The following is a 25,793-nucleotide window of genomic DNA, read 5'->3' on the forward strand; positions in this document are numbered from 1 at the left end:
CAGATCGAAAACAATTGGTAACCTCTGGGTAGATGCCATCTTATGAATATTCCTGATGGCTAGTTAACTAGCCTGTCCCTGGACACTGTTCCATTTTGGGGAATATCTTGTAACCATTGACAGGAGTTACTAATGTTATCAATAGCCAAACCTATCCTGATCTTATTAATATCAGAAACTGTTTAATAAATTCCCGATTTTCACCTCCATTACTTTCTGTTTACTAATGTCATAAAAGTAGGCAATCCTATCACTTTCTAAAAATACCATCTAGCTTTTTTCCTGCAAGTTAATTACAAAATCTAAAATTAATAGTGGTCTTTCCCAAAGTACTGCCTTTTTCCCCACTTGAATTCTCATCAGTCTTTTGACTTTCCAGCATTCAAAGCAGATGCTATTACTTCCGCATCAATAAGAGCTGGTATCAGATGAAAGTTCCTTGCCCAGTTCAACCCACCTCACAGTTTCTCAGTTGGTTGCAATGTTAAAATGCTGTCCTTGTCTCAATTTCTTCCCTCTGCTTGCTGGCAGTTCTTGGTTGCCTGACATAAGCAATATTTTGTCTTGACTGACAGAACCTGACCAAATAATTGTCTCTTTCCAAAGCTGGTTTGTCCTCCTAGATTTCTTTCACTGTTCCCTATCCCTTTGCTGTGGTCCGAATGTCTGTGTTTTCTCAAAATTTATATGTTAAAAGTTTAACCCCCAAGGTGATGGTATTAAGAGGCGGGGCCTTCTGAGAGGTGATTAGTTCATGAGAGCTCCACTGTTATTAATGTGATTAGTGCCCTTTTAAAAGAGACTTGAAGGAGCTTATTCACCCCTTTTGTCACATGGGGCCACATCCAGAAGGTGCCTTCTAAGAACCAGGAAGCAGGTCTTCAACAGACACCAAATCTTCCCCTCCTTGATCTTGGGATTTCCCATCCTCCAGAACTATGAGAAATAAATGTTGTTTTTTTTTTTTTTTTTTTTTTTTTTTTGCCACCCAGTCTAAGCTATTTTGTTATAGCAGTCTAAATGGACTAAGACTTCCTCGAAGCAAGTGATTCTTAACCTATTAGAGTGGGTGCTGTCCAATAGAACTATAATTCGAGCCTCAAGTGTAAGCCACTTACATATCAAAATTTTTCTAGTAGTTATATTAAAAGCTAAAGCGAAACAGCTTAAAATGATTTTATAATACATTTTATTTAACCCAATATATGTAAAACATTCTCATATCAATATGTAATGAATCTGGAGCTATTAATAAAATAGCTTTTTTTTTTTTTCATACTAAGTCTTCAAATTTTGGTGTTTGACACAGCACATCTTAATTTGTACTGGCCACATTTCAATAGCCACATGTGGCTAGTGGCTTACATGTAGGACACTGTGGTTTTTGAGTCTCTGCATTCTCAGAATTGATTCCTCCAGCAAAGCTCACAGTATTTGAAAAACTCTGTCATGGTACAGAAGCCCATCTTTGGAGCTCTGAAAGATTTCTTGATCTTAAGCTCCCTCAAGCTCCAAAAGGATACGATGCTTCTGTCTCCAGCAAACAACCATAAAGTGGCCTTTGCTTTTGTGGAACACATGTGGAGCATCCTGGCCAATGAGAGCGTTGAAGCATGGGGCTTCACCTGCCTCTGGGGTCTCAGTGCTAGCACCCCCACACCGTTACCCCTACACTCTCCCTCTTCTTACTTTACCTACAATTGCTACAGATGTGGAAGAAAGGAGAAAAAAGAAAAAAAAAAACAGAGTTAATAGAGACTTGTTGTTCTAGCCTGCCAGATTAACTGGCATGGCCTGTACTGGGTGTTCTTTGTGTTTGTGACAGGGGTTTATGGATAAGTAAGAAAGAGGATTTGTACTTAAATATCAGAAATATTCTAATGCTTGGCTGGTTATACTGTTTATGCTTTTATCTCTTACATTCTCCTTCTCCAAATCATTTGTCCTCTCGTGGATCTTGACAAAGCTGCACAAAATTAACAGACATGCAAAGCCTGGATGAGCAAAATTGATTTGCCTATAATCTGTTTGTGAAGAGATCGGGACGTGGTTGAAGTGATTTTAATTTCAGAGCCCAAGTCGCTAGTCTGTCTTTTTGTCAGGTAATTAGTTCCACTGACTGGGCAAGAATGCTGCAATGCAAAGTGCCCGGGGGGACCAGGCAGATGGAAACAGCATATCCTTTTTTGGTTCTTTGGAGCCTTCCTCATGCCAGGGTTCTTCTTTCTGTTTGGTTTATTTTGGGTAAAATTCCCTGCTTGGCACTAGGCTCTGTGACTTTGCTGGGGCACAGGGCTGTGAAATCAGTGACCCAAAGGACAGGCCTGAGGGCCAAATCTGTAGGTGAAATTTCTAGATGAGGACCTTGAGGGAAGTGAGCAGGAGAGGAAATTCTGACAGCAGTTACTACTTCTGGCCTGTCTGGCTGTGCATTAAGATCGTCACTCATGGTATTTTACTTTATTTTTTTAACAATTCCAAATGATACTAATATCCTCATTTTGCAGCTAATGAAAGAGAGGGGCAGAGAAAGCTTAGTCATTTGGCAAAGTTGCATCTCTAAGAAGTGCAGAGTCAAGGCTGAAGCATAGTGCTCTTTTTCCTTGGACTGTGCTGGCCACTCAGGAACCTACAGAAGCCATCGCCTCTTGGTCTCTGGGAAGGGAAAAGGTGTAGATAAAGAGGCAGAATAACTGTAACCGTAACAAGGTGCTTCCACCCAGTCGGGCAGGGTCTTTGTCGTCTTCCCTTAATTATTCTTTGTACCTCACTGAATGTGGCTCATCTAAGGCACAGCATAGGCACATAGGAGGCAGACCCATACTTGACCAGTGACTGAAATACATTTTTGTCTGAGTCTCACAATGACCATGAGCAGTAACAAGGAAAGGTATTAGTATCTTTATTTGTGATACTTTACCTGAATTAAAGGGACTATCTTACAAACCCAAAGCTGATTTAAATAAATTTGGGTTGTTTTAATTGTCAGGGTGACAGCTTACCTACAAAGGTTGCAGGCTCTTGGAAGCAGGGACAATTTCCTATACACTTTTTTTATCCCTCCCCACAGCACAGAGAACGTGTCTATGAGCACAGAAAGTTCTTCCAGACAGTGCTACTCTAGAGGCCAGCAGGGACCCATTGGTAACATTTAACATACTACCCTACTTCAAAGCCAGAGGAAGAAGTGAATAATTTTTGAATGAATAAATGAATGAATACCATAATGCAAGTGTTTTCTTAATATAGACCGAGCTAATTACGGTGATCAGTCATGGGCCGAATTAGTGCTTTCCAGGGCAGCTGACTCCATTTTTCAAAATGAATAATCAAAAAGAGCAAAACAACTCATTTCTTAAAGATGTCAAAGTGCAATTTTAAATGTCATGTTAAGTAATGGCAAGATGCTAGAGCGGGTTAGTCCTGATTGCTACTATTTAACGGCCATTTAAAAACAAGGCAAGCATCATGTTTGCACCAATATGGCATTTAAATAGTCAAAACCAATAGTCAAAATGAACTCTATTTTGATAATGAATTAATTGGTATTTACTAATAACATTTCATTTACTTTATACCATTTTTTCGTGAAGCTTAAATTGTATCATTGTTATGAATATCTTGTTATCTATCTGTGTCAGGAGACTGGCATTGCCTTTTAAAAAAATGACAGAGAAATGAAAGTCCTGATACATTAAGGTTTTTATTTACTGTGATGCCCAGCCAGCGATATTCTGTGATATTCTGAGCTGTCTTTTCTTACCTTGTGATTGTCTCAGCAACACTTCTAGGGACATTCGAATAAAAACAAATAGCAAAGCAGACACCACAAAGGCTGCACTTCTTGCCCTAGAATCCCCACAGAGTGCAGAATATCTTAACTTGCTGGATGCCCTACCCAGCCTCTTAGGGAAGAAGTTTGTTTATCAGTTCAGCATGGTGGTGTTTTGTGGAAGCATGACAAACGCTGTGATACATCTAGCTCCTTTCAGTCCTTCCTTTAGCTAGTCCCATCTATAAGAATGCCCATCTTTAACTAAGAGTGAGCTGATACAGTTTGGGTGGGGGGCCATATCGCCAGTGTAAAGTCACCCATTCATTCATTTGCCAAATGTCTACAAGTGCTCGGCACTGGGAACACAGTGACAAATGCCACACAGCCCCTGCTTTCAAGGACCTCATGGTCTACTGGTAACTCAGACCAGTAGATCAACAACCACCACGAAGGGCAATCAGCACTCAGTGGGGGTAAGCAGAGACTGCCAAGGAAGCCATGTTGTACAGCCTGGGAGATAAGAAAACACTTCCCAGAAAAATAGCAATAAGTCATGAAGGCATGAATCTTAGACAAAGGTTTTACAGGTGATGGGGGATAGAGAGAATGAAACAGAATGGCGCTTGATTGAGCCTGTGGGAAGTATAGTACCCATATTGGCTACTTATTTATTTTAGAGACAGGGTTTCATCTATTGCCTAGGCTGGAATCCAGTGCCACAATCATAGCTTACTGCAGTCTCGAACTCCTAGCCCCAAGTGATCCTCCTGCCATGGCTTCCCAAAACACTGGAATTACAGGTATGAGCCACTGTGACTGGCTATACATTTGGCTATTTAATTATAAGTGAGTGAAAATTAAATACAAGTAGAAATGCAGTTTCTCAGTTGTACTAGTCACATTGAAAGTGCTCCATAGCCACTTGTGACTGCTACATTGGACCACACAGATATGAAATATTTCCATAATCACAAAGTTCTGCTGGACATTGCTGCTCTAGAGGCTGGCAGGGGTCAGTCAGTGAGGAGCTTTGAATGACACACCAAGGTGTTTGGACCTTATCCTGAGGATAAGATGCCACTGAAGCATTCAATATAGGGGAGTAGAATGATTAAATCTGTGGTCAGTTGGGGGGAAATAGGGGAGGGACGGTGGGGGGTGGGGAGCTGGGGAGAGATAGCAAGGGGAGAATTGCCAGATGTAGGTGATGGGGAGGAAGGCAGCAAATCACACTGCCATGTGTGTACCTATGCAACAATTTTGCATGTTCTTCACATGTACCCCAAAACCTAAAATGCAATAAAATAAATAAATGGGGAAAAAAAAAGCCACTCTATAGGTCACAAAAGAGGCAAGGCTAGGAATTAGAAGTATCAGTGTAAAAAGTATTGGATTAAGCAGAACGAGAGAAGATGGGGGCCTTGGATGGGTAAAATAGAAGTGTATGGACTCAAGAAATTTTAAAAAATAGAAAAATTTTTAAATAAATATTTTATAAAAAAATAAAAATAATAAAAAATGAAATAGAATCAAAAAAACATATTAAACAATATAGAACAATAAACAGATGTGGAGGATGAGAAGGCAGTGGTGAGGTTGATCTCTGGCTTGGACAGCTAGTGAATGATGACACCGTTAACATAGACAGGGACAACGGCAGAGGAAAGGAACAGGTCTGAGGACAAGTGATAATAAATTCAACTTTTCTTTTGCTATAGTTAAGGTATACAAGGAGGCATCCAAGTAAGCTGCAGAAGACACTTAAATAGAGCTAAAGCTCAAAGGACAAATCTAGGCTGGAGGTTAAGATTTTGATGTCACCACCATATGGATGACAGTTTAAGTCATGGTAGTAAAGGAACTCCCCAAAGGAGAGACTGCGGAATGAGATGCTAAGAAGGTGGAGGTCTAAATTCATAGAACATTGATGGTGATAAGATCAGCCTAGGAAGAAAAGCCGAGGGAAGCAAACAGGGAGGTAGAAATAGAACCAAAAGAAAGTAATGGGATTCAAGTAAAGAGAGAGTACTTAGGAAAAAGGAGTGGTCATTGTGTTAAAAGAGAAAGGTCGATCCTTGGGGAAAGCACTTCCAGAGAATTGATGAGGGCCGAAGGTACATTGCAGTGGGTTGAAAAGTGAATGGGAGTTGAAGGAGGGACAACAAATATAAATGACTCTTTCAGGATAGCTCATTCCCGTCTATATCCACTGTGCCATTTTCAAATGTCTGCCTCATAGTAAAGATATTTGTGAACCGTCTTACCTTCTAAGCTACTCTAAGCTCATTAAAAGTACAGATGGGTATTCTGTATTTTTTTCTCCTCATTGTTTCTAGTGGGGGTTTTACATATAGAAAGTGCTCTGTTTAAATGTTTAATACATTTCCAGCTTTTAAATTTTCAGGCTCTTGCTGGGCTTAAATATCAAATGTGTATTATTTTCATGTGCTATTCCCTTACACAACTTTTTTTGATTGAGAAGGACTCACTTTCAGGTGAGAAAAGGTAAGTCCATAATTTAATAGACTCTTACGGTTTCAGGAAATTTTGTGAGTTGGGGGAGGGGAAATTAAAAAAATCAGAAAACAGAACAAGGACAAAGTGTTTTAATAGAAAATCTATTACGATTATTTACACCATTCCTTGACAAGCATATAAATGTAAACTTTTATTGTTGGCATTATTTCACATATGATTTATCCAAATTTAGAGTTAATACTGTCGTTGGAGTGTACAGGTAGTGAGAAAATTTTGTTATATTCACAGAATATACATCCACGTGCATTCAAAATGTGTCCTTCTCTAAGCCAGTGGTATAGACACTGTCCCATTGGCTCTGCTTCTGCCTCGCAGGTGTACGCTGGGATCAGTCACATCATCCACATGCTCCTCACTCTTCTTTTCCTTCAGGCTGTTGATGAACTTCAGGGTGATTTCATCCCATTCTTCAGGCAACAGCATCAGCAGAAACCCAATGCAGATGATGATGGTGGCAGCCAGGCGGACAACATTGAATATCACCTCCTGTTTTAGGAGATCCACAGCTAGGAAAGAAAAATCAAGTCAGTCACAGCCTATGCCTGGTTCTAAGCTTTGAAAACAAGTCACCAAAGTCTGTGTTACTTCCAGAGATTTCCAAGAGTCGTCTTTATTTTTCCAAGTTAGCGTTTCCTTTTTCCATATTGCGGGGTTTACTTTCCATTCCCTGTCTCTAAATCATGTTTATCCTTCAAGGTTTGGCTCAGATTCCATGTAATCTGACTTACCTACCTCCCCAGTTTTCTCTCAGTACTTCTCCTCTGCACTCCTTTACCCTTCTCCAGCTTCATTGGACCATTGAAGATTTTTCAAATGACCCCAACTTGTATCTAAGACTTGTGTAGGCTGTTCTTTTTAAAAATTTAATGGAGGTGAAATTCATGTAGTATAAAATTAACCATTTTAAAGTGGACTTAGCGGCACTTAGTATATTCAGAATATTACACATCCACCACCTCTCTCTGGTCCCCAAATGTCTCCATCACTTCAAAAAAACAAAACCCCATACCCATTAAGAAGTTACTGCTCAGCTCTTAGCAACCACCAATCTGCTTTATTCCCCATATGGATCTGCCTATTCTAGATATTTTATATAAATGGAGCTACAGTCTCTGTGACCTTTTGTGACTTGCGTCTTTCACTTAGCATAATGTTTTTGAGGTCCATCCATGTTGTAGCATGTGTCAGTATCTCATTCCTTCTTATGGCCTGAATAATATTTCATTGTATCATAATTTGGTTATTAATTTATCTGCCGGTAGACAGTCAGGCTCCTCTACCCTTTTGCTATTGTGAATAGGGCTACTATGAACATTTGTACATGAGGATTTTTTGAATCTCTGTTTTCACTTTTTGGGGGTATACACTCAGGAGTGGAGTTGGTCACACATGTGCTGTTCCTTTTGCATGAGCTACCCTTCACTCCTCATATCTCACTTCATCCAGCTAAACCTCTCCTTAGATCTCTCTCCTTAGGCTTCTCGCAGGAAGCCTTTTGGATGCTCCTCTGATGCACCCTCACAGCATTCAGCACATACCTCTATCAAAGCAATTCTCTCTCTGTGTTGTAATTACTCATTTTTTTTGTCTCCCTCTCAATGCTGCCTGGTCCTGAGGGCAGGGATATACCTTATTCAGGACCTGTCGCTAGTGTTAACACGGTTCCTGGTGTACACTAATTGCTTGGAAATTATTTGTGAGATGAATGAATGAACTTCCTTGACAACTCCACTCTGTGATTCATTTCCTCTGAATATCTTATAGTCACTGGAGTCTATCTCACACAATTTGGCATTTAATAACCAATAATTTTGTAGAGCTCCAAGTTATTTCATGTAGGTTGGCCTTCTATTACAAATTCAGTCATAAGCATATTAAGAGAATAATCATGTAATTTTTTTTCTATTGTTTTTTGCAGCCCTGATCATATGATAAATGTTCAATAAACATTTGCTGATTGTCATGGAGGACAGAAAAGTGGCCAAACAAGACTTGAAATTATACAATTTTAAAGTTAAAGGACTGTACAATCATCCAGATAAACCATCCACTGGCAGGTTTCTCTAGAAATATCCTGGAAAAATAGCTTCTCTTGTCTCTGAGGTGAGTAAAATTGCTTTTTCCTTATATTTATTCCAGAGGCTCACCTGCTGTGCCCCAGGAGAGCCTTTGCAGCTCCCTGTGGATAGTCTGAGGATAAGCCAACCCCATGTACATTCTCTACACTTTCATTAATGACGGTTACTTGAAGGTCCTATGCTGGGATGCCTTTTGTTTCCATAGGACTTCCTCTAAAAATACCACAAAATTAGGTTGTCAGGGAGATTACATGAAACCCAAATAATACATCTGGTATTTAATTCTAAAAGCACAATCAAGTAAAGACAGTGTTTCTGTAGCTGCAAATTTTAAATCTGCTGCATCGTTATTCTGTTGTCGGCCACCTTCATGATACTTAAAAACATCTCGCCAGGCAAGGGACATAATTCACAACTGCCAGAAGGAACAGCTCAGGACACAGAACAAACACAACCAAGAGACTTGTTGTAGTGGTCAGAATCTGCACGTGTCAAATGGTACCTGTACCTGCATTTCCAGGAACGCTGAGCACTGTCCCAATGGAGATTAGGATTGGGTATGTCAGTACTACCCCAACATTCACCAGGATGTTGAAGGCTGTAAAACAGAGGAGGAAATACAGGATAAAGGAGAAATAATATACTGGACTTTTTTCTTACAGTACATAAATCAATGTCTCTGTTAAATGTGTCTTTTAAACTGTCTATACCTTTGGTCCTCTAATTTTGGAGACGGATGCATGTGTACCCTGCCTGAATTATGTAATCATTTTCTTTTCTTCTCCTCTGCCACTCTGTTTACCTGAGCTCTTGCCAATAGGCTGGCAAAAGGTGTTTGGAGCAAATACAAAGAGGTAAAATAATTGATTGACAACACTGCTTATTAGCACTATAAAAGTAGGTTGGGACCAGCCAGACATTAAAAGCAGGTGGTTGATTGAAGTTTGGTGCCTCATCTCTTTATTGCTGTGCTATTTTATGCCACATTTCTGGACATCAAATGGCTCTTGTGTTATTGCCTAAAGGAAGGTCTATCCAATGATAGTCTATGCTGTTTTATCCCCTCTCTCCAGAGGTCAGCATCATAGGGCAAAAAAGGGTGGGTTCAGTGTAATTCACTGAATTCCAGAGACTGTCTCCACATTCTGATTTGTGTACAGATAACCAGAGGCAGATCCACAGAACGAACTGAAGGGGTAGTGTAGCTTGATACTCTTCAATGAATACTTCTGGACCTCACTGGTTAAATATAAAATTAGTTAAAATATTCATTTATCCACTTTAAAACTTATCAAAAACACATGTTTTCAAAAAGAAAATTATTTCAAAAAGTTACAATTTACAAAGCATTATTCTAATAGAGTCCAATCAAATGTTTGTTTTAGGGGATAGAGAGATGAGTGCTGACAAGTGTAAAAGGTCCTCAGTTCAGGGATCTCCACAGCAATGAGGCAAGCATGTTGCCTCTGTCTCTGTAGAACCAAAAGAAATTCTAGAGCCATTCTAATTAGGATGATTTATGTTTTTCTATTGTCATCTATAATTCCTGCTTTAAACCCAATGAGTCACTTGTGCTTGGTGGTTAGAAACAGTGAGTTTGAGTTTTACAGGACGTGGGCTCCTTTATGTTATTCATATAATAATAGAAGCAAGCAAGGCAGAGGGTATCCCTAAGCTAATAACTGCTCCTCGTTCCTGACAAAGCTGCAGCACGAGTGAATATTCCAGCACTTTGACTCTCTCCTCAGACACAGGGAGTCCAACATGGCGAATTCTTACACATCAGGAATTGATTAAATACAGCACAGGCTCTGCTGAACCCCATATTATGGGGCCTAGCCTGAGTTTAAGTGCAATTCAGACATGCTAGGTGAATGGATGAGGCTAACTTGCATTTGGGCTAACACATTTCCTAGCTAACACATTTCTTGAGAGGAGTGACCCCCAAGTAAACATAAGCAAACAAGAAACCACAGCTAGAGAAGATGTGAGGCAGCTCAGGATGCAGATTGTGTATCTCTCAGATCTGTTTCTCAGCTCAGCCTCAGCTAGATCATGTCTGATCTCTATGGAGAAGAGAGAGATGGAAATAAACACTTAGGAATAGCAGCACTGAAGACTGCAAGACCCTGGGGTGTGTAACAGCCAGAAGAGACTATCTCCTCGATTGCCACAGCACAGCCTGGGCACAGTGAGCTCTGCAGTGCGCTGGGGTGGACCTGGTGGAGCAGTGGCAGTGCTGACTGGCACTGCAGCCAGTGGAGTGTGGAGCTCGCACTGCTTGGTGGAGAATGCCAGTGTTCAGCTAGCAGAGGTGGCCTCCAGCCTCTGCAGGCTTGCCTAGGAACATGTACTGGATATACCAAGGAGCATATGTTGGTGGAGGGTTACTTTGCAGCCAGGTGGAAATTGTGGGATTAACAATTAGGGGGCTAAGGGCCATTGAAATTTTCATTATGATTGTTCCCAGTTAGGTTGTTTTGGCCAGAAAATAATCAAGGTGCTTTTAATGAGGATGCTTTGGTCTTATGGAAATAGCACTGTTGATTTCTACTCAGCAGAGGTTATGAGAGGTGCTAACCGTATAATTTTGGCATTGAAAAGTGGAACTCAAGGGATCAGCAATTAATGTTTGATCCTTTTCTTGAGTGTTTCCTGTCTAAGGCCTCCCCTGAGTCTGAGGGGCTAAGACAGCACAGAAAAAGACGACCCAATCAATACCCTTGCAGGGATGAAAAGAAGGACATTTTGCTCCCAGGAATTGCAGTGCTGCTACGATTTCGAATTACATCACCTCAAGAAAGAAGGTCAGTTGAGGGTTGATGGATGTCCTGCAGGCTGGGGTTGTGGGAACATGTGGAGTGGGCAGAGGGAGTTGACTTCTGAGTAGCATGTGGAGATGGGAGCAGCATGAAAAGGATTTGATTCTGAGTAAACAGACACCAAGTCTTTGGTTTGTCGCTGCTTTTTGACTGCTTGGTGAGAGAATAGCAGCCTTATTTATTAGGCTCCTCTCACATCAAGTGACAACAGCAGCACAGCTTTAAAAGTCAGATCCTGGAGCTCAGGTGAAGCCGCCAGCCTCAGAGCTATAGGAAGCTGGCAGTGAAGACATTATAAGGACTCCAGGTGATTTTTTTCTTGGCCATTAACTAGGCACCATCTACCCGGCCAGGAACACCAAGCCGAGTGCATGCTGCCATCTCTCTCCTGGCAATGGCTTCCTATCACAAATCCATCCTCCATTCTCAGCCAGAGTGAGCTGTTTCATATGCAGATGTGAGCCCGTCACCTCCCTGCTTAAAGATTATTAAGTAGATTTTAAATCCAAACACCTCAAATTGGCTTTCCAGGCTCTTCCCAACCTGATTACCTCTTAAATAGCCCCTCCTTCCCTCCCTCCCTTTCTGCCTCCCTCCCTCCCTCCTTCCCTTCCTTCCTTCCTCCTGAACCCAGTGCTCTCACCAGTTTGGACCACTCTGGTTCTTTGAATTCACCCTCTACTCTCTAGCCTCTGCCCAGCACACCATGGCACATACGGAACATCATAACGTGATACATTGCATTAGAAAGAATGAATGAGACTGAAGAATGGATTGAAGGCCAACGGTAAACAGAGAGGCCTGGGCCTCCAGTGCACACCTTAACTCACAGGAGGCACACTAGTTGGATAGCTTGAACGTGATCAACCAGTAGCTTGCAAAGAACCTTCTAAACATGACCAATGGCATTGATCAACATAAGTTTGGGAAATAGAGCACAGAGTTACCCAAGAAAATAATTCTATGATGATGATCTATCCAAAGAAAGATTGAGTGATATAGGGAATGGAAAGCAAAACCCGAGGCCACTTACCTAGCCACAGCCCTGCCATCCCACAGAGACAGCCCCATGGCAGAGCTGCAAAAGAGGACCAGTGCTCCACCTTGGTGAAATACAGGATGACTGGGGTGAAGGAGATGAAGATCAAATTGAAGAAACCCAAGGTGGAGACAAAGTGTGCAGCTTCCCCAAAGTTGGCACTTCCGAGAAACATCTTAAACAGGACCTGAAATGAGAAAGAAGCTCTACAGTCACACAGAGACTTAGCCAGAGCAGAAAGGTAAGTCTTCCCGTTCTATACTGTGAGCTAACTGGCCCAGAGTTTATTCTCCATTTCTTTTTGCTCTGACATCTTCATGGCACTAGATGGGCTATTGGGAGAAGGAAATAAAATACCCTATAGCCTTCATATGAAATAGTAGATGCCATAAACTGAATTTCTTATGGTGCTGGAAACTGCTGGGTACTGTACATTGTGTCAAGTGCCACCATCAGTGATGGGTATTGGGTGAATGCTAAATAAGGGTCCAGATAAGCCCAGAAAAATCTAGGATTGAAATGCCATTAATCCTTACCTTAAAGCATGGTATTTGTTTTAACCTTATTTCAAAAGATACTGAAAACTAAATTGGACAGAGAGACCCTGTCATTTTGTTGTTGAGAGAAATAATATTTATGCCTTGGTTTTATAAGCAATTTTCTTTGTGAGCTTAAAACAACTTCATAAATACGGTGCTTGTTCCCCATATTAAAAAAAAAACAGTTTTTATATAGTATAAACCTGTGTGCAGAGGAAGATGGCAAGGAGAAGCAAATGGCTAACATAAAATCACACAACAGGTTAGGGAGAAAGCCAGGTGTACAGTCCATATTTCTTAGCTCCTTAAGCCCCCACTCCCAATACTAATCCTGTAAGAAATAACGTAGAGTGAAGCAGATCTCTTCTGCCTGGAATTATATTATGGTGCATATACGACTTGGTCCATGTCAGCAAATATTACCACTCTCAGAATGAATACATTCTGTAACCTGGTCAAGGGAAATCCCTCTGTAAGGCAGCCATTCTAGTCATATAGCAATCCCAGGTACTGCTTCTAATTTCAACTAATCTAATTATTTTTTCTGTTGAAAGACTTAAAAGAATTTGAGCATGTGCTACTCTTTGGTCACATCAGACATCTTGGTGGATCTCAGTTGGGGAGCAAGTTAGACACTAACGGCCATTGAGTGAACACTTGTCAAGCTTGTCACACAGAATCAGTGGGCCAAGAAATGTCAATATGGAAATAGACTTCATGCCCTCTGAGTTACGGTGTTGGTTAATAATCAGAACAGGCTTCCAGGAGGGATGAAAAGGGTATTTTCTGCCTTTCAGAGAGTGTTTTCTCATTGAAACACCAAGAAAGGTGAAATTGGAACCGTTCTTTAATACATACAGAAAGTTGACTTTTAAAAGTAGAGCTTTGGGGAATAACCTTTTAGATCTTCTCTCTTAGTTCTCATTCCTGAAGTCAGGTGCAGTGACTCTGAATAGAAATTTCTCTGATGACAGGGAACTCCAGAAGAGAAAAATTGGTGGCTACATAAAGCAGACTTAGAGTATCCATTAGAGAGAAAAATAGGTTCTTCATTTAGCTGGGAACATGAGCTCCTGTGGCATGGGGTTAATATATGGCAAAAGGCTCTCTAGTGATAGCTTGTTTATTATTTCTAACACCCCTTTTGAGTTAAAATAATGACCATAGATAATTAAATTAAAGAAACATAGGGAGAGAAGATGCCTTTCTAATGTTCCTGCTATAACTGCCTGATAAATGAGGGATTAGGGCATAGCACATGGGCTTAGAAGTTGTCTACGCCAGAGTTTAATTCTGGGCTCTATCACTTCTTGGCTGTATAATTTGGGGCAAGTTATTTAATCTTTTAAAGCCTCAGTTTCCTCATCTGGAAAGTAGAAATAAGTATTTATGCCTTGTAAGGTTTTATTAACACAGGCCAAATTTTCAGGCAGATACCCATCACACAACAAGTACTCAATTTACTTACTATTATTTCAGCACATCTATTTTCTTTCTAATCAATGTTTTCATCGTACTTTCTTACTTTAGTACTTAAGTCATGAGTGACAGTTGCTTACAAAAGAAAGTACACCACATACCTTATATAATGCAGACGTAGAGGCTGAACCCACAGCAAATGCCACTCCTATGATGGAATCGGCGTGGAAATTATCTGCATACGCCATCATGACGATGCCGGTAATTGCCATTATTGCGGCAACTATCTGTCAAATAGGATGCAAAGAAACAGAAAAGCAATGATGCCTCTGTATCCTAGAGCAGGCAATTCAAGACTTCATGAAAGCTGCTAGTACTTCCTTAAACCTAATTACCTTTTCTACATCACTGTTTAAATGTAGGAAGGCTAGTTATTAGACATAAATCAATACGTTCATCAGATATCCAGGAATAGAATATAAAAGCTGCTCCCATTCTAATCAAAGACTAGTAATTTTATTATTTTTCAATATATTTTTACTTTTTTAGGCATAGTAATTTAATTTTTTAGCTCAAACTTTCTAGAGATTAACATTTGTACTGGTGAAATTAATAGGAAGTCACTTCTAAGCATTTTCATCTATTCTCTTTCTTTCAAACAATTCAGCATACATTTTAATCAGCTCCTTGGATCAATGTATGTTTCTGAAGATCTCCATCTAATCAGGACCTGATTAAAGAGGCATGATATTGATACATCTAAAAGGCAAAGTTTAGGGCAATGGGAAAAAAGGAAGAAAATGATCTCTCACAGGAATTTATAGAGGAGCAAGCTGAGTTGCACTGTCACTTGGAATGTCAAACGGAAGCCAGTACTTCCTTTTGTTCACATGAAAATTAATTCCACTTTTCAGGAAAAAAAAAAAGCATGGAAAGATAATTGCATTTAATTATTCTAGAGCATTAACTGCACAAAGTGGAATATTCATAATTCACCTGAAATCATAGTATACTGTAAATTGATATGATTCTTGCTACATTCAAAACAGGAGTCTACTCTCTTAGTGAAATACTGGTTTGCATCATCTGTTTAATTGTCTTGAACTGCTTCTACTGGAAGACAGTTCAAAGATACAGCAAACAGTAAAATAACAATGCTGGAACAGGTGGCAGTATGTCATTTCCCTGTGAAATGGTTTCACTGACTTTAAAATCCAGATGAAAATATGTGAGAAATTTAAACCTACATGGTGATTAATTTTGTTAAGCTTCAGTTCTGAGTATTCCCAAGTAAAGAAGTTCTTCTGTAGATAGCTTTTTCACAGATGTGATTTTTGGGGGCCCTTTTAAACACTATTAGTGAATTACTTTTTATAACGTAGATTTTTTTTTTTTTTTTTTTTTTTTTTTTTGAGACGGAGTTTCGCTCTTGTTACCCAGGCTGGAGTGCAATGGTGCGATCTCGGCTCACCGCAACCTCCGCCTCCTGGGTTCAGGCAATTCTCCTGCCTCAGCCTCCTGAGTAGCTGGGACTACAGGCACGCGCCACCATGCCCAGCTAATTTTTTGTATTTTTAGTAGAGACGGGGTTTCACCATGTTGACCAGGATGGTCTCGATCTCTTGACCTCGTGATCCACCTGCCTCGGCCTCCCAAAGTGCTGGGATTACAGGCTTGAGCCACCGCGCCCGGCTATAACATAGATTTTTAACATGGGATTATAGGCTCACTTGAGGCCAGTGCAAAGTATGTTTCCAATGACATAAAATTCAGACACTGCTAAAGCACGTCTTTTGTTAATGACCACCAAAAGCAAGGTCCCACTTGGTGTCAGAGTAGCTCTATACTAAAGTGTAGAGCTTAGAAAAATTGCAGGAGTCCTTGAGAACAGACTTAGACATGTCAGCAGTGAAAAACCATTTTCATTAAACGTTATCCAGGAGGCTGCTTAATGGGAGGCAGTTTTCTTGCTGAGTGAATATCATATTCTCTGAAGCTGCTGGGTGTGTGTTCTGGTTAGACTCTACCTTAAACTATATGGAATAAAATTTAATACACACACCATGAGGTGTTAAGGAAAGTCCCTAAACAATAAGTAATAGACTCATCAGTAAACATGGTGAGGAGGATATCTAGACCTGGAAATTCTATGAGGGTTATCATGATTTGGGGATTAATAGTTCAACCAGGGATTTGCAACAGTTCTTTGGGGGATCTGATTTCAGGGAAATAAAAGGCACATTAGAAATTTGGCATATCCCGATTTAGTTTTGTGTTTAAATAATATTCACTGGTTAAAGTGTTCATGTGCACAGATAGATCTCCTTCAACAACTGAACATAAGGGATAATACATTTGAGTTAACATTTGTTTTCTTTTAGCTAAGTGTTAGTTGTATTTTCTTGGTCCAATAAGCAAGTGGTTACTTTGAGACAAGGCTAACAAAACAGTGTAAGTCCTAACGAACTTTCAAGTGATGTGCTATTTTTTAAGTTATTAAAAGCATTCTATAATACATTACATGGGTTTGGGCAATTACATATTATAGTATGTAATTCTGGATTTAGAAAATTGTGAAAACAGTCAATTAAACCCCAAAGCAAAAAACAAAAACACTGTCTAGAAAATGACAAGCAGTTGATAGGATTATCCCTAAGATATGAACACAGGTAGGAACTCTTCCTTTTCTGAGTTAGCCATTAGTAAAAATACATATGCATAAAATTTCTGTTATGTTTCCTGAAGATAGGGATTGGACATGGCTAAAAATTACATAGCTTTGTAGCAATTCAAAATGATAAGCATAATGAGCTTCTTAAAGGTCTTCATTACTTGTTATATTCAATTGCTTGTGAAAATATTAGGCTGGACTACTTAAATTGACATATCAATTACAGCAGTGTCTCTTTCAATTGCCTTCACTGAGAGAAGCATTTTTCACTTTAGGGGGCCAGACAATGCTGTTAAGTTGTGAAAGCATGAAAATCGGAATATTTAAAATGTTAGAAAAATTCTCCATGGGATGAGCAGTAATTCTAAAGTTATATAGTAGGGTCCTGGGGCAGGGTGCGGGTGGAGGGTATAGTGGGAATAAATTATTTGCCACATTTTAATTTAAATTTCATAAATATCTGATAGGTCAAATTCTCTATGGCTATGTTTTAGGAAATTTTCAATATATTATTTATACAAATCTAAGTGAAGGAAGAGATCTCAGCTAATCGTGAAAATGAGGAAAAATTGTGGAGTGGTTGTTTGGGTGATCTCGGAATGGCTTTGCTTGGCACCATTGGTTTACCTTTAGAGAGTAAATACTCTTTAGATGTCTAGAGAACAAATATCCTAAGCACATATCAGTCACAGTCATTTTTGGAATCAGTCAGTCATCAAAGAAGGATTAATAATCTGCTCTCAAAAGAAAAACACAAAATGACATTTCTTGGCCTCAGCCTTCTGGAAATGTGTCTTCAGGAAGCCAGCGCCTAAAATATTGTGTTAAAAATGCTCATATGTGCTCATTCACATGATGACAACCACTGAAGTGCTTCTGGGACACATTAACATCCATATGAGGAATTCTGCTGCTGAAAATACACCATCTAGTGGTGTCACCTGCTCAGCTTCTGAAAAATGTGGGTCTCTTGACAATCTATTCCAGTTCCAGCCTCTTAACCAACCAGAAGTGTCTAAATAAGATAGAAAACTAGAATAGGCAAAGTGGCTCATGCCTGTAATCCCAGCACTTTGGGAGGCTGAGGTGGGTGGATCACTTGAGGTCAGGAGTTGGAGATCAGCCTGGCCAACATGGCAAAACTTTGTCTCTACTAAAAATACAAAACTTAGCCGGGCTTTGGTGACACATGCCTGTAATCCCTGCTACTCAGGAGGTTGAGGCAAGAGAATTGCTTGAATTCGGGAAATGGAGGTTGCAGTGAGCTGAGATCACACCACTGCACTCCAGCCTGGAACACAGAACAGGACCCTGTCTCAAAAAAACAAAAAAAGACAGAAAACAAAACAAAAAACCTTCACCATTACCATTATCTGACTGGTGTAGGAGAGAATGTTAGTAACCATAGTGACCATAAAACTGCCAGTACCTCCATTTAAAAGTTTTAAACCTCTCTGCCCTCACACATTGTGGTGCGCCCACCTGGGGTGAGTCATGGAAGGAAGATGATTTTTTTAGCCCATTATCTCAGCATGCCAACTGAGTGGCATGGCCTTGTGAGCCAGCTATCTTCCTCTGCAGGCTGTGGCCCTCAGAGAACTCTCAGCGCCAATTTTCAGAGCCAATCAGAGGGGATCCATGTGGCCATTTGAGCCTGTTCCTAAAGCCCAGAGAGGGCTTTATCAGGGGACATTTGGTGATCTCACTGTACTAAATGCCACCTGTGACCCTGCATGGAGGTTGTTTCTTTTATCTTTCAAAGAATTAGTTTGTGCAGATAAAGCCTAAAGAAATATCTGGCTTTGGGCCGTTTTCGTTTTCTTGTATCTTCGTTTTTTTCTTTTCTTTTGGCTCAGGTGATCAAAAGCCCACAAGGGTTTGGTCCTTCTCTACATCTCCATGAGAGGTTATCAGCCTTACCCCGTTCACTATGGCTCCCATTCATAGATGGTTGTCACAATTCTTATTTTGCATTAACAGTACCAGCTCATTTATGGTCCAAGGTATTGGATGAACCTTTAGTTGCTTCTCTTCCTACAGTGTTCCTTTAAGATTTTAGAGGTCAAAATGAGTGATTATAATTCAAACATGTTTCCTTACTTTGCCTTGAAGGTAATTCTGTTTCTCAAAGCTAGGTGAGTATGAAGCAGCTGGTTCACAAATGAAACCTTGAATTCCAAAGCCTTCAGCAGCCCCTAAAAATGCAGATCTCAGACTCCACTGCTGGCAGCTGGTGTCCTCAAGTTGAAGACTGAAGGTCAGTGGTTGTGGTTGGGACACATATTAACAGTTTGACCAAAGAGAAACATGCTGATGATTATCTCTCTCTGGGTAAACTGAGATAGTCGATTTTCAAGGAACTATGGCTATACAGAACCCTTAAGCTTCTGCATATTTTATATTTAAGATTCTGTGAAAAACTGTCTTTTACTCAGATTCAGTTAAACTGAAAAAGTGCTGAAATGTGAAAAATAAGAGGTGCGGCCATCTATAGCTGTCCAGATGCTGTGTATGAGAGGGGGTGAGGGGCATCTTGGCCAGCTGCAAATCCAAGGGATGCTGTGCCTCTGAAATCCTCCTCTCCCTACATGCATGGATTTTTGTATAAATAAAATCCATTTGAAAATGATCCCAAAGAGAGACCTGGATGTCAAAGATGTAAAGAAATCCCATGCAGAAAGAGTGAAGGATATATGTGGAGGGTAGGCACACTGACTGCACTTTGTTGAAGGGGTTATGGATTCCTTGTGGGTGTAAAATCAGACAGCTAGCACAGCCCAGCTGTCTCCTTTCTTGGCTGTATTCATAAGTCATTGTCCTGCCAACATGGGGATAAGAGGGAAGGTGACTCCCACTGTCCATCCTCCATTGCCTCTTCTAGGAAGCAGGGAAGTTCTGGGTGGAGAATTCTGCATTGCACACGAATCAAGAGTAACCAAAGGCAAGATGGGAGACAAATTGTCAAATTATGTGTCATCTTAACTCTTAATATCAGCATAAATCAGTAGCAGCTCAGCTCCAATATACTGTTTCAGAGCATTCTGGGGCCCAATTTGAATTCAAAGTAGTACATGCTGTGCAATGAAAGATTCAGTTTAGCTGAGGTACTTCAGTTAGTTTTTGGTAGATCCTGGAAAGTCTTCAAAACAGCCATTGTTTGAGAAGCTAACTGTATAGGGACCTAAATATAGCTGGAAAATATGTGGTTCCCAAGCCAGAGGGATACTAATTCATTTCATAATCTGCTTAGACAGTTGGGATCTGCTGCACCATCCACCAACCACCAATGTTTTCCATGTCTTCAAGGAAACTAGAAAGTATAAGAAAAATTTGAATATTATGAAAAGTAAGAGAGAGACAAAATCTGAAAGTTTCTACCACTCTAGTCTAGAATCCACTTTTCGTTGGCATAAAATGGATGCCAACAGCAGAGAAGAAAACTCCCAGCTGGTGGTATATTTCCCTTGGGAAAAGCTTTTTTTTTTTTTTTTTAAATTAAGGTGAGTTCTCTCGTTCTTAAGAATTTAAGAACTCTAGCTAAACAATGATAAGGTCTGAGAGACAGGAAAACAACCATTTTCAAAGCTGCAAGAGCTGGATTATCATTTTCTAACATTTTTGCAATCAAATTATCTTTTAAAGAAGTTTACTAATTTTCATGGGATGATCACAGATGAGCTGCAGGCAATTGCTCATGAAAGGATTTTTTAACGCACCAAAGATGACCAATAAATTTGTTGAAATAACTTCATAATAGAAAACTGAATGTAAAACAGACTACCTTTCCATCTGTAATTCAGTGTTCAAAGGAAACAAAATATTAGGAAGTTATTCATAATACATAATTCATTTTTATGTGAGCATTAGTAATTCTGGCTTACTGGTGGCCAGATAAACCCATATTTATGATGATGTAATGTAAATCATCTTTCACTTTATTCGTGGTATTCTTTTTACATTAAAAAAAGTAGAGAAGGCCATTTTAAGTGTGCTTATTCTTGGGGCTAAGCATATGAAAATTAAAATCCAACAAACATCTGTTTCTAAACTACTGATGCTTTAGCATGAACCAGAAATATAAATTTTAATCTGATGATGGAAAGCGTCCCTTTAACTGCTTTTTTCTAAGAGTAGTCCAGCGGGATAACATCTGGAGGGGCTATGCTTTAGATTATTTATGGATTTGGGCAGTAAGAGCTACATTTGTGTTGTCAGTGCTGTTTGCCCTCCTTAATTTCTCAAATGACCTAATTATATGTGTTCTCAATATGTCTTGGGAGGAAAAGAATTGCTGATACTGTCAAAGGCAAAATGCTGAATATGTTTTGGTGCTTCTCACATTCCATGGCCTGATTATGGGCATCACTAAAATTACACTTTACTATTCTTCTGGACATGGCATTGAACACATCCCAATGTTTCACAGTGAGAAGTGAAGCACTTCCTCTTACTTAAAAAGAAAAATAGCCTACTTTTTCAGGGTGCCTGACACTAATGCTTACTATTCTGCCACCTATGATGTCTTCACTTATGGCTATGCTTATTAACAAGCACTTGTGAGCGATTTAACATTTCTTCTACTGAGTCTTAATTACAGATGCTGTATTAGTTTCCTAAGGCTGCGGTAACAAATGATCATAAACTTGGTGACTTAAAACAACAGAAATTAATTCTCTCATGGTTCTGAGAGCTGGAAGTTCAAAACACAGCTGGGACACAAGGCATCTCTAGGAAAAGATACAGTCCTTGCCTCTTCCAGGGTTCTGGTGAATGTCTTGGCATTCCTGGCTGGTGGCCACATCACTCCAATCTCTGTGTCTGTGGTCACATTGCTACCACCTCTTCTGTATGTGTCTCTTGTGTGAGTCTCTCATGAGGACGCTTGTTACTGGATTTAGGTCTCACTCAGATAATCCAAGATGATCTCCCCTTTTCAAGATCCCTAAGTTAATAACATCTAAAAAGACCCTTTATCCAATAAGGTCACAGTGACAGATTTAGGGGAATTAAGATGTGGATAGATCTTTTCTGGAGTTACCATTCAACCCACTGCAGATGGCAAATTTAAAATGGCAATGATTAGTGGCCTCTAGGCAGATTTCTTAAATCTGCTATTTAAAGGCAATTTACACAGCTGTTTTTTGTTTGTTTGTTTTTTTCTCAAAAATACCCGAAACAAACATTGTATCATTTTGGGTATAATCTCTTGCATCAGTGAGGTCCATGGTTAAATGTGCTCATTCACTCTAACACAACTGATTTTATTACTGGTAAATCTAATCATGGCTGTATGGATTTAATTTTGGCATTTGGATGTCACTAAAAGAACAGAAAAGCCTCCAAATCTCTCTTCTCCCCTCTTTTGACAAGACTTTCCAGGTTCTTATGGGTGGTCCATGGTAGTGAAAGATAGTGAAAAGAAAGATCTCAGAAGTGTAAGTTCATTTACTGTATTATCCAATGTCAACTGAGCCCCCACTTTGTGCCCTGCAATATTCTAGATGTCGGAAATAGACAGGGCTGACTTCCTAGGTGATGGCTTATGTCGATATCTAGGGCCCCGTGCTTGGAAGGTCCCCGCCCTTGCTTGGTTTAATGCTCTGTTGTTATCTTGAAACTATTAATAGTTTTTAACAGAGCCCCTGAATTTTCATTTTGCACTGGGCCCCATGGATTAGGTAGCACATCCTGAAAAGAACAATGAACAATATAGGAAAACTCCTAGCCCTCAAGGACTTGGCAGGGCACCTGATGGTAGACAGCCAGCACCAGTGCCCCAGGCATAAATACATGATGCTCAGCCCTTTGGGGTCAAATCTAAGATAAGCCACTAAAGAATGTAGTATCACATTTGGATATATTGTATCACCGATGGATGCACACAGTTTCTGATTTTGTCTTCTATCAAAGTTTTCTACTTACAATACATATCAAGCTATATTTCTAAATTTCTGAGCAGCATTTCCCAACATACAATCAGAGTTTTCTAATTGGATTTTTTTTTTTTTTTCAAAGAAAGCTTTCGGGAGAGCCAGCAAGATGGCTAAATAGGAACAGCTCTGGTCTGCAGCTTCCAGAGAGATCAACACAGATGGTGAGTGATTCTTGCATTTTCAACTGAGGTACCCAATTTATCTTACTGGGACTGGTTGGACAGTGGGTACAGCCCATGAAGGTGAGCTGAAGCAGTGCAGGGTGTTGCCTCGCACCCAGGAAGCCCAAGGGTTCTGGGTATTTCCCTTTCCTATCCAAGAAAAGCCTTAAGAAACGATACCAGAAGGAACATGCACTCTGATCCAGATACTGCATTTTACCCACAATCTTCACAACCGGCAAACCAGGAGATTCCCTTCAGTGCCTGGCTCAGTGGGTCCCACCCCTATGGAGCCCAGCAAGCTAAGGTACACTGGCTTGAAATTCTCACTACTAGCACAGTAGTCTGAGGTCAACCTGGGATGCTTCAGCTTGGTGGGAGGAGGGGCATCTGCCATTGCTGAGGCTTGAGTTAGGCAATTTTACCCTCACAATGTAAACAAAGCTGTGGGAAGTTCAATCTGTGTGGAGCCCACCACAGCTCAGCAAGATATAGTGAAAAGAAAGTGAGAAGTGTGGCCACTTTTCACAATCTGCGGGCAGATTGTGCCTCTCTGGGCAGGGCATCTTTGAAATAAAAGGCAGCAGCCCCAGTTAGGGACTTACAGACAAAACCCCCAACTCCCTGGGACAGAGCACCTGGGGAAAGAGGCAGTTGTGGGTGCAGCTTCAGTAGACGTAAACATCCCTGCCTGACAGCTCTGAAAAGAGTAGCAGGTCTCCCAGCAAGCATTCGAGCTCTGATAAAAAACAGACTGCCTCCTCAAGTGAGTCCCTGACCCCCATGTATCCTGACTGGGAGACACCTCCCAGTAGGGGCCAACAGACACCTTATACAGGAGAGCTCTGGCTGGCGTCTGGCAGGTATCCCTTTGTGATAAGCTTTCAGAGGAAGGAATAGGCAGCAATCTTTGCTGTTCTGCAGCCTCTGCCAGGGATACCCAGGCAAACAGGGTCTGGAATGGACCTCCAGCAAACTCCAGCAGACCTGCAGCAGAGGGGCCTGATTGTTAGAAGGAAAACTAACAGGAATAGTATCAACATCAACAAAAAGAAAGTCCACTCAGAGACTATATGCGAAGGTCACCAACTTCAAAGACCAAAGGTAGATAAATCCATGAAGATGTGGAGAAACCAGCACAAAAAGACTCAAAATTCCAAAAACAAGAACAAGAACACCTCTTCTCCAAAGGATTACAACTCCTCACCAGCAAGGGAACAAAGCTGGACAGATAATAAGTTTTATGAATTGATAGAAGCAGGCTTCAGAAGGCGGGTAATAACAAACTCTTCCAAGCTAAAGGAGCATTTTTAACCCAATATAAGAAAGCTAGGAATCTTGAAAAAAGGTTAGATGAAGAGCTAATTAGAATAACCAGTTTAGAGAATAACATAAATGACTTGATGGAGCAACCCCAAGACACATAATCATCAGATTCACCAAGGTTGAAATGAATGAAAAAATCTTAAGGGCAGCCAGAGAGAAACATCAAGTTACCCAAAAAGGGAAACTCATCAGACTAACAGCAGCATTCTCCGGCCCCACTCTCTTCTGGCTTATAGAGTTCCTGCCAATATTCAACATTCTTAAAAGAATTTTCAACCCAGAATTTGATATCTAAGTTTTCATAAGTGAAGGAAAAATAAAAACCTTTACAGACAAGCAAATACTGAGAGATTTCATCACCATCAGGCCTGCCTCACAAGTCCTCTGGAAGGAAGCACTAAGCATGGAAAGGAACACACTACCAGCCACTGCAAAAACATATTAAATTGTAAAGACCATCAACACTATGGAGAAACTGCATCAACTAATGAGCAAAATAATCAGCTAGCATCATAATGGCACAATCAAATTCACACATAACAATATTAACCTTATGTGTAAATGGGCTAAATGACCCAATTAGAAGACACAGACTGGAAAATTGGATAAAGAGTCAAGAACCATCAGTGTGCTGCATTCAGGAAACTGGTCTCACATGCCAAAGACACACACACAGGTTCAAAATAAAGGGATGGAGGAAGATTTACCAAGCAAATTACAAACAAAAAAACTTTAAACCAACAAAGATCAAAAGAGACAAAGAAGGGTATTATATAAAGTAATCAATGAAACAAGAAGAGCTAACTATTCTAAATATATATGCACCCAATACAGGAGCACCCAGATTCATGAAGCAAGTTCCTAGAGACCTACAAAGAGACTTAGACTCATAATAGTGGGAGACTTTTACACACCACTGTCAACATTAGATCAACAAGACAAAATTAACAAGGATTTCTAGTACTTGAACTCAGCTCTGGACCAACTGAACCTAATAGAAATCAACAGAGCTTTTCACCCCAAATCAACAGAATATACATTCTTCTTAGCACCACATCATACTTATTCTAAAATTGACCACATAATTGGAAGTAAAACACTCCTCAACAAATGCAAAAGAACAAAAATCATAACAAACAGTCTCTCAGACCACAGTGTGCAATCAAATTAGAACTCAGGATTAGATTAGAACTCACTTAACTACATGGAAACTGAACAACCTGCTCCTGAATGAAATAAAGGCAGAAATAAAGATGTTCTGTAAAACCACTGAGAACAAAGATACAACATACCAGAATCTCTGGAACACATTTAAAGCAGTGTATAGAGGGAAATTTATAGCACTAAATGCCCACAAGAGAAATCAGGAAAGATCTAAAATCAACATCCTAACATCACAATTAAAAGAACTAGAGAAGCAAGAGCAAACAATTTAAAAGCTAGCAGAGGACAAGAAATAACTAAGATCTGAGCAGAACTGAAGGAGATAGAG

The 25,793-nt window shown here is 40.1% G+C and overlaps 1 protein-coding gene and 1 long non-coding RNA gene across 3 annotated transcripts in view; one reads left to right on the forward strand and one right to left on the reverse strand.

The window, feature by feature from the left end:
* Positions 1 to 6,367: 6,367 nt before the first annotated feature.
* SLC35F4 (solute carrier family 35 member F4) overlaps positions 6,368 to 25,793 on the reverse strand; it is a 320,825-nt gene continuing 301,399 nt past the window's right edge. For both annotated transcript variants that reach the window (XM_032251178.1, XM_032251179.1), the window contains exons 5-8: positions 14,372 to 14,497; positions 12,247 to 12,439; positions 8,900 to 8,989; positions 6,368 to 6,819 (exon numbers count right to left, since the gene is read on the reverse strand). In XM_032251178.1, the coding sequence (XP_032107069.1) occupies positions 6,578 to 6,819; positions 8,900 to 8,989; positions 12,247 to 12,439; positions 14,372 to 14,497 (651 nt within the window). In that variant the 3' untranslated portion in view covers positions 6,368 to 6,577. The remainder of the gene's footprint in view (positions 6,820 to 8,899; positions 8,990 to 12,246; positions 12,440 to 14,371; positions 14,498 to 25,793) is intronic.
* Positions 9,655 to 23,686, forward strand: LOC116532089. The gene is made up of 4 exons (XR_004260706.1): positions 9,655 to 11,198; positions 12,273 to 12,493; positions 18,994 to 19,138; positions 22,897 to 23,686. It is a non-coding gene; the product is annotated as an uncharacterized LOC116532089 (long non-coding RNA).

This window comes from Sapajus apella, unplaced genomic scaffold (genome assembly GCF_009761245.1).
Source record: "Sapajus apella isolate SASKATOON/1434 unplaced genomic scaffold, GSC_monkey_1.0 scaffold74, whole genome shotgun sequence".
Taxonomy (NCBI): Eukaryota; Metazoa; Chordata; class Mammalia; order Primates; family Cebidae; genus Sapajus; species Sapajus apella.